Below are 9,971 nucleotides of genomic sequence, written 5' to 3' on the forward strand. Positions count from 1 at the left end.
GGCATCCTGTATATTGATAATTCTACTGAATTGTGTTACCATGGGGTTTTCACTAAAATACTATTGTAGGTCTTTGTTCTAATGAGAGTGACCTCCAGTATGGAACATACAACCTCCAACATGGAACCATTCATGCAGTCATGATAACAAGATTTTCAAGATGGCAATCATCTTGAAAATCTTGTTATCATGACTGCATGAATGGTGGCATTGACAGATTAATGTTTATGTGGTTCTGAAATGAAATAGGAGCATTATCTGAATACAACATCTCCACACTTTTGTGAAAGAGTTTCTGAAAAGTAAACTTAATTAACTTTGGACTCCAGTCAAAGGTCATTGTTACAATTTTGTATGTCTTTGAGCCTATAAAAAAAGTTTTTATTTAGTTGCATTTCAATAAACAGTTTGATAGTACTCAGGTGTTACTATTAAGGTGAGTGATCTTGACTTGTTATTTTAACTGTACTGGCTTGTAAACATGATAACATACAAGTATGAATGGATTTTTATCAGTAATCCAGCCTGTGGACATATCTGAAGAATACCTTGAATAATTTGGTACCTCGGAGTGTCTTCAGAATACCAGAGATGATTTCAGTATTCAGCAGTTACCAAAATAAAATGGTCCTTTCTTGGATTCTTGGAAATTCTTTTTGGCCAGTAGAGCACTAGTCACTTTGAGGGATTCTTGTTATCTCATTTGTCCTGTAGGGTGTATACTTGTGTGTTGACAAGATGCTTATGATGTCATGTCTCCCGATTTGCTTGAAGACCTAAAAGTTTCTTCACAAAATATTTCTAATTAAATGAATTTTCCCCCACTGTGATAGATAAATCAGTTTTATATATCATCACATTATCCCGAAATGTCAAAGGTTTGCATGATAAATTTGTTGAAAAGCTGACAAGTAATACTTTTTTGTTTTTGTTCAGGGCATTATGATACTTGTACCTGCTTTTGTTCTGATGGGCTTCTCAGGAACAGCAACTTTTATCTACATATCATTAATTCTCTTCTCATTTGGTAAGTACATGTTCTATTTAGCTTGGATCAATTTCATTTTCTTCAAAGCCTATTAAATACTGTCCTGTCTTTGTTAGTAAGAATAGTTTGTATGTATTTATAATGATAAGACATTTCTGTCTTGAGCTCTTCTTGCTTTTCGATTCTAAAAGTATGTTAAACTGTGTAAAGAAAAGTAACTCTAATCCTGAATAGAAATTATTAGCCAAGATTGTTACCTCCCTTGTGATAGTATGACGATCATTTCAATGGATAATGTTTAAAGAAAATGTTCAAAAGTAACTGCTTAAATATTCTTTTCTAAAAATATTTTTTGTTTTATTTAAATTAATTTTGTGCTATGATATAAAAGGAAGAATAGACTTAAAACATTTATGATGAAGATTAATTGTATTTCAGTACTTTTGCTTTTGGTAGAAAAAAAATTTCTTTTATCTTGTTTAATATTGTATTAATCAGGAATTGATTTATTATTGCTACAGCTGTCCCATTTGATAATGTATATTTTTTTCAAATCATGACAAAAGGATGAGATTATTGAATGATTGTGTCAATTATATTATAAATCAGCCTCAGCAACTGTGGTACCCTGTCTGACTACAATGATCTCACAGTATGGAGGAGAAGATCAAAAGGGGACAATACTGGGTGTATTCCGGTCATTAGGTGCTCTGGCTAGGGCCTTGGGACCTATAGTAGCTTCAACTGGTAAGCATACATGACTATGAATGTTCTCTTTGTCCTTAATGATAATAAGAATGAAAGCCTCAGTTTATGATGTTTTGACTTAGCTTATTAATTTCATTATTTAATGGTTTTTTTCTTCTTTCCTCTTGCTTCAAGAAAGAAAAGGTATAAGAATGTAGCAAAATATCTTGAGCAGTTTTTCACCCCAATAAATTGAGTGGACTCTGGGTGGCTGAGTGGTGTAAGCTGCTCCCATGTCCAAGTTATTCACAGATGTAACTTCTGTCCACATGAGTTCGAGTCTCATCTAGACTAACATGGGTATGTGAGAAAGCTTGCCTGTAGCTTATTGTGGGTTGGTTTTTCTTCTCAGGGTCTTCCTGGGTTATTCCTCCACCATATGTATTGGGTGCTGTGTATAGCCTATCATGTGCTGTAAAATGGCATTGTCTTAAAACTCATTGAAACCAAGCCCCCCAAAAACTGAAATTTTTTGTAATCCTGAAGACAAATAATTTTATGCTCAGTTTAATCATCAGGGTATTTCCAGTGTTTGACTTGCATGTTATTGATCTATTACAGTTTACTGGAGCTGTGGGGCCGAGGTGTGCTATATATCTGGAGGTGTTTCTCTGATCCTGCCATTCCTATTGATGAGACAGATTAAAAGTCAACAGGATTAAAATAAAGATTACTGATATTTGTCCATGTACTGGCATGAGATCCACTATAAATAAAAAAATTGCACAATTATTCACATGTCAAGAAAATTGAATAGTTCTACATACCATGAGGACTATGCATTGAAGATGTTGGCAGATAATCATTAATATTCCTTATAAACCAGTCTGGAAGACAGCTGATAATCATTAATATTCCTTATAAACCAGTCTGGAAGACATCAGATAATCATTAATATTTCTTATAAACCAGTCTGGAAGACAAAGTACAGTCTCATTGAACCTCAACCATTCTTTCTTCCTAGGTCCTAAGTAATAATTGAGTGGGTCTCACAGCACCTGCCCCTATGGGAGGGGCTAACGTTGTATTTACATGTATCTTATTTGTGTATTTGTAGTTAAAGTTGTGTTCACTGACTAGATTACATTTTAAGTTTTTTTCTTAAGCAATATTTATGGCAGTATCATTGCTTGATGATTGTACACATATTTTTTAGTACCATTTCCTTATAAAAATAGGTCACATTGTCCTGCATTTCACATTTTTCTGGCTTAGGTAACGTTTTTGCATTTAGGTCCTGACCATTTGTTTGTTTATACCCTGTATACATTTTTTTATACCTAAAATAATGAAACTTTGTGAGGAGATAATCTTCTTGAGTATTACACCATCATCACAAAAGTAGGTCACTGTGACCCTTGTTTTACACCTCACTTTAACTTTTACAAGCACTGTTCATGCTAGAATCATCAAATGCACCTCTAAGAATATCACACCTGTAAAATATAAGGTTAATGTAACCTATATTTCTCATTTTACCAGCTTAGATTAATTGTTTGATTTTAGCGCAAGACAATAAGGTTTTCGCTTTTTATGCACATGTGGTCATTTCTAAAATAATAAAACTTGGTGAGGTAATTCATTAGTATGAGCATTACAGACCTAATTGCAAAAATAGGTACTTGTGGATCATATTTTACACCTCACTGACCTTTTTTAGATTTGTGTTTTGTGTTCATTTCTCAGGCACTGCTCAAGCTGGAAGCACATAATTAATGATTTGTATTACTTTTAAAACCACACCCTTACAGCAGTGAAGTGTATTGAGACACATACTTCTTTGAATGACTTTTATTAAGTTTTTGAGATTAGTTCATGGCAAAATTACTTTCTGGCATGTTCTATGCATACTAGGACCAAGAACTTGGTGAGGTTAGTCATCTTCATAAAATACTACACTCTTTGCAAAAGAAGGTCTCTGTGACCTATTTTTCATGCTTCATTGACTTTCTTGATTTTTTAATTTTAATTTCATTTCTTCGGTGCTATTCATGATAGAATCATGAAACTTGATAATTGGATGCATTTCTGTTGGTACTCAAAACCCACAACCAAAGAAGGTCAATTGGATGAACATCTTCTGTGTTATTAACATATTTTAAGTTTTTGTTTTAGTTCATGACCACATATTTTTACAATGGTATAAACATCCTTGCAGACACAGATTGCCATTTTTAAGTCATTGCAGTTGTAAGTAGGCATAAATAGGTTTTTTCAGTGGTAAACTAGTCATAATAATAATTCAACAATCTGTATTGTGATAGGCTACTCTCAACAGGTTAACTGTGAAACATGCATATGATTTTCTGTTTAAAATATGGACTGCATGCATTATATATGAGGTCTCACCTGTAGTGGCTAATCAAGACAGTTGATGCATGTGCTATGCATGTAAAAAGGGTCATGTTGGTGGTAACTCAGAGGTTACTAAAAGCTTGTGACATTCACCCAGTAAAAACTGGTTTTTAAGAGTGTTTACAGTGATTGTAGCTTCTGAAACAGATTGTAGCTTCTGAAACAGTTTTAAGAACAATGATTTGAAATATATAAATAAAAAATATTGATCTCTGGTTTTTATAAACTTGTTACAGTGTTTTTACTTTTTTATAAAATAAAAGAATATAATTTTTATATTTTGTTGTGTATACCTTGTCACATGTGCCAGCATTTTTTAGATCAATATCATTCAGTCAGAATTATTTTCTGCATGATAATTGATGTTTATTTTGGCTGCTGGTGGCCAATGAAAGCTTTGTAGAGGCTAGCTATGTAATCATTGATTACATTTTGGTTTACCTAATATTACCCCTTAAACAAGTCCCATCCGAAATCTTCCTAAGTTTATAGACATATGGCATAGAGTAAAAAAAGTTGCTTTGTGTAAAATCCATCTTGAATAAAAATGTGTGCACATACAGGATGCTATTAGTAAAATTTGACTTGTAAATTAAATTGGACCTATTGTCAGTTAATGGTATTGTAAGGTGTTTATAGTTTATATTGTGAATTTATGGAGTACATCTAAGGAGTGTCTTTTATAAATGATTCATTGCAAGTGCATCCATGACAATTTATCATCTTTGATGAGATATCCATGGCAGAAATATTAAAATATGTTCCCATAATCTATTTTCACTTTCTCATTCATCACTTTAAAAAAAATACTTTGAAATATTGGAATAAATATTTTTTGAAACAAATATTTTTATATAAATGTATAGATAATAAAAACATGCATTCAGGTACAACTGCTTCCCAGTATTTTCACATCTTTTGAAATGCCTCAGCCACCACAAGATGATTTTTGGAATTTTCCTGCAGAATTTCTTGTATTTGATTTCAGCCTCATTCTTCAATGAATTTGCAAATGGTAACAGAAAATTTGAAAACTTTTGGGCTTGACCCAGTGAGTCTGCTACCATTATTGTTAACCTATCATAGAAATTTAATGTAAATGTGATTTCACTGATGATTTAAATGAAGTATCACATATTTGTCAAATGCAGTTGTGTTGTTTATATTGTATTAGGAACAGTTTAACTGGATATCGCTGAGTTAATCCCCAATGAATTTCTGTGTATTCTTTTGGAATTAATTTTCCAAAATAGGTTTTGATTTTGGAGTCAAAAGGCAGAAGGTTATGGGCACTGTGACTGAAAGATTATAAATGGTTTCTGTACAAAAATGGCAGTCCTTGACCATGTACCATCATCAGAGTTTGTGGATGGCTTACACTTTGGGTTAGACAGAAGCTATTGACCTTACAGCCAGAAAGTTGAAGGTCAAGATGCAGACAAAAACTTTTTTTGTGCTTAATAACATGTGCTTTAGATCATGTTCCTTGACCAAAGTTTGTGGATGGATTGCACAAAAGCTAAGGAAGTGATCCATTGAGTGAAAGGTCAAGGTAATTGTATGTGTGTGTGTGTGATTTGGATTTTTAACGTAGCTTTAACAATTTTGCAGTCATATCGCTATGCTGTTTGCATTGTGGCAGTTTATAGTGATGTCTATCAATGGGGCATCATGCCGTAGGCATGTAGCATGATGTGCCACCCAGTCACATTATCCTGACACCAGGTCAACCAGTCCTAACACTAACATCTTAATGCTGAGCACCAAGCAAGGCAGATGTTATTTCCATTTTTATAAGTCTTTGGTATGACTGGGCTGGGGATCGAACCCATGACCTCCTGCATCCGAAGCGGACACTCTAATCACTAGGCCACTGGAGTGGCCCAATGTAATTGTGACTTGAATGAAAATAGGTTTTTGCACAATAACTTTTGTTCTGGAGTAAGTTCCTCGACCAGACTTTGTGTCCAAAAATTGGGTAGGAAAGAAACCAATAGATTTTGGGATGCAAAGGTGACAGTCATAGTAACTCTAGTAAGAAAATAATGGTTTCAGCTTCGTAAGTTTAGTTTGTGACCTAAGGTCCATATCATTGAGACCAGTGGTGCCTACTGGTATCTGTATAGAGGATTATTAAACAAAGGATGCCATTCATGGCACTTTTGTTTTAGAACTTTTATATCATATTATTTTCATCCATTTATATAGTATACATGTATTAAGGTGATGGTATGGTATAATGATATGATTGTGTAATATTTTTGTTATGTTATCATGTAAAAAGTATCTATATACTAATTACTTTCCTTTGAATCCAAAACTGGATGTGTACAAAAAGTACAATATGTATGTCAGATAATATTGTCTCAGATTTAAACTACCAAATAATATTAGTATTGTTCTGCATGTATTAGTACATTTTAATGAATGTCTTCCAAAGAAACTGTTACAACAGCTCAGTGTTAATGTTTATAGTTATATCGATATGTAATATTTTTACATTCTTGTGACTCTTTGTTTCATATATAAAAATCACATTGCACACGTCTGTCCTGAAGATCACCTGATTAGTGGAAGGGCAAAGTTTGTGGTTTTTTTCACAATCTTATTTTTTCACATGTATTTTCTATGGTTGGTTGGTGTGTTTTTTCATTTTTCTTTTTTCAACTTATAGTTACTCTTTACAACATTATTAAGGCCTATGTATGAAAACCTTGCATTGGTGAAGATCACCTATACACCTATACTCCTTGTAAAGACACTTGTTTTCCTTTTGTGAGTGGAAAATAGTAATGAAATATATTAGAACATGTATATGTGGGCTTTGCGTAATTACCTTTAAGCTTTGTGTTTCTGTGATAAGGCCACAAAAATGTTTTGCAAAATGGTCACAATGTTGTTTTTTTTTTGCTTTACTGGTCGTAGAACAGAACCGCTTGTGGGATGGCCTGTTTTCCATCATCAGTGATCTGTGCATATCTTAACACATGTTTGTTCTTAGTACTTCTGCAAAATTACTTGGAGGATTGGAATGACACTTTAAACACACATTCATCTCCATGTTTAGTTGGTCCTAGATGAAAGTGGTGCTTGCTCAGACATCCAATAGTGGTCACAGTGGCCATCTTGAATAATTTTTTTTTAATTGTTACTCCAGAACAGAAGATGGCATCAACATAGGATTTTCACATAAAGTCTTCTTCTGATGTTCTTGTTTGTACTAAATGAAAATGATGCTGATATGACATCCAGTAAGACTGCCATGTCAGTCATCTTGGAAATCATGCCATGGCTACTCCTCCTAAAAGGAAAGTTATATTGGGGTTTTTACTGTAAGACTTCTTACAATGCCTGGTTGGTTCAAAATGAAAATTATGATCTTACATACAGTATTGCCACCACAGTGACCATCTTGAAAATCGTGTTACTTGCTCAAGAATATCAGCGATGATTTCAACACTCGACAGTTAAAATGAAGAAATGGTGGTATGTTGACTTCCTGGAAATTCAGTGAGCATCATTTCCAATGAGGGACTCTTTTTTTATAGCTTTTATGGCGACAGGCCTGAAAAGTTTGTTATGGCTTGTTCATCTTCTTTTCGTTAGCTTATTTTCTTTATTGCTGTTCTTAAACTACTGGGAAGATTGCCATGAAGCTTTATACATACATTGATCCCAAGGTCTATTTGGTCTTAATGAAAATGGTGCCAATCTTGTGTTTATGTTGACAATCTGGTTTTGCTCTGTATTGGAAGGTCATATCAACATGGATTTTTTACTATAAGTTTTTAATGTCTAGTTGGTCTTAAATGAAAATTTGTGCTAATTAGACCTCCAGCATGATGGCCATCTTGAAATTCTTATCACTACTCTTTTTGAAGTTGTCATGGCATTTACATGGTTTTCACTAAATCACTTCTTGTTATGTGTAGTTGGTCCGAAATGAAAATGTTACCATTGTGACCTCCCACAATGTGAAAAATCTCATTGCAGTCACATTTCCCAAGCAGATGGTCTCTTCTTTCCTGCAAGTTGTTCATAGTGATGGTGATCCAACCTTCAAAATGGAGGCATTGAGGGTTGTCCTTTAAACCTTGCTGTGGCTACTTCTCTTGAATAGATGCTTGTATTGACATGGGGTTTTGAGCAAAACTACTTTAGGAACATGCGACTTGTTCTGAATGAAAATGGTGATTATCGGACTGACAAGACACACTACTGGCCATCTTGAAAATCTTGTTATATTCATTGCATGAATGGTGATGTGGGTTTTCCTTTAAACACCACTGCAGTGTATAATAGGCTCTGAATAAAATGAGTGCAGGTCTGACAAACATATGTACACTTTTATAAAGGAGTTTGAAGACCAGACCAATATATGTATTTTGTATGAATATGATGGATTTTGATAACCAGACCAACATATATGCATTTTTTATAGATATGAAGATGTTTGAAAACCAGACTAACATACATGAATTTTTATGAAGGAGTTTGAAAACTAGACTAACATTGATGTACTTTTATGACGGAACTTGAAAACCAGACCCACTGGACCTTGCAGGTCATGTCAGACAACATTGCTTACATATTTTATCTTCATGGAACTTGTGAACATACTGATATGTGCATATACTAATTGATTTCGACCAGACTTTATTCAGTATATGGCTGCATTCCAGTAAACAATTTGAACTCTGCACTCTGACATGGATTTGAAGGTCAAAGATCTTGACATGGACTTTTAGCTGCACTGGCATGTGACCATGATAACACAAAGAGGATTGTATTGACAAAGAATTTTGTACTGCATTTACAGATATATTGTGAATATATTAACTCAAACACACAAGACAATATTTTTGTTACCAAATTTGGTATGTTGGTGTTTCCCAAGAATGTATTTGATGTTTTAAATACTCAGCAGTTAAAATGAAGAAAAGGACAGAAGAATGAACTTATTTATTCCTGGAGGTTTGTTTCCGCTCTTACAGCCTCACTTTATTTGAGGGACTATTTTTATAGTTATCTACGCATCTGATTTAATTGACAGTAAGTGATTAGGTAGATTCTTAATCACTTTGAATTTTATTTAAATTAGTGAAATATATTGTTATACTATATTCTGTCCAAACTATTGGAAAAATAAAGGAAATTTTGTTGTAAAAGCCATGTTATTGCATCATAATTTGTTTTATTCCTCATTTTTTCCACAAAGGAAATTTTATTTTTCAGCATTTTGAAATTCCATGCTTCAGAAAGAATGACAAAAATGTCTTTGAAATATGAAAATAAATCAGCCCCATTTCATCTGTATTCTGGGGCTCTGAGTGGCTGAGTGGTCTAAAACGCTCTCCGTTACGGATCACTGCCATCTTACCTCTGTCTGCGTGGGTTCGAGTCTAGGATTCGGCTAATGTGGGTATGTGAGAAAGCTTGCCAGTAGCTTCTCGTGGGTCGGTGGTTCTTCCCGGGGTTTTCCCTGGTTCTTCCTCCACCATTAATACTGGACGCCATGCATAGCCTATCGTGTGCTGAAAAATGGCGTTAAACCCCATAACAACAACAACATCTGCCTTCTGATTTGTCTTACAAGTTAGTTTCAGATTCAAGCTTTTCTATGATTGCACAAGTTTGTATTTTAACTTCAAGCCAATGGTTTGATTTGAACCAGATATATCTGACACTTATTGGAAAAAATTTGTCAAATGTACAAACCATTGTAGCATCCTGTATCCTAATTAGAAAAAAAAAAGAAAAGCTTCAAGAAGTATTTGCAAAATATTGTTTAAACTAACTATACTTTAACATATATTGTTGCATGAAGGCATACCTACACTCGTTATATCATTGTGTGAACTCAAGCTAGCCATTTTCCTTT

General features: G+C 33.9%; 1 protein-coding gene across 2 annotated transcripts in view; it reads left to right on the forward strand.

Moving 5' to 3' along the window:
* Positions 1–9,258, forward strand: part of LOC149794815 (solute carrier family 75 member 1-like) — a 56,867-nt gene extending 47,609 nt beyond the window's left edge. For both annotated transcript variants that reach the window (XM_089964472.1, XM_089964474.1), the window contains exons 11-13: positions 937–1,027; positions 1,598–1,735; positions 2,297–9,258. In XM_089964472.1, coding sequence (XP_089820598.1) covers positions 937–1,027; positions 1,598–1,735; positions 2,297–2,397 — 330 coding nt within the window. In that variant the 3' untranslated portion in view covers positions 2,398–9,258. The remainder of the gene's footprint in view (positions 1–936; positions 1,028–1,597; positions 1,736–2,296) is intronic.
* Positions 9,259–9,971: the final 713 nt, after the last annotated feature.

The sequence above is a fragment of the Sinohyriopsis cumingii genome, chromosome 7 (genome assembly GCF_028554795.1).
Source record: "Sinohyriopsis cumingii isolate HCF-2022 chromosome 7, ASM2855479v2, whole genome shotgun sequence".
NCBI classification, from domain to species: Eukaryota; Metazoa; Mollusca; class Bivalvia; order Unionida; family Unionidae; genus Sinohyriopsis; species Sinohyriopsis cumingii.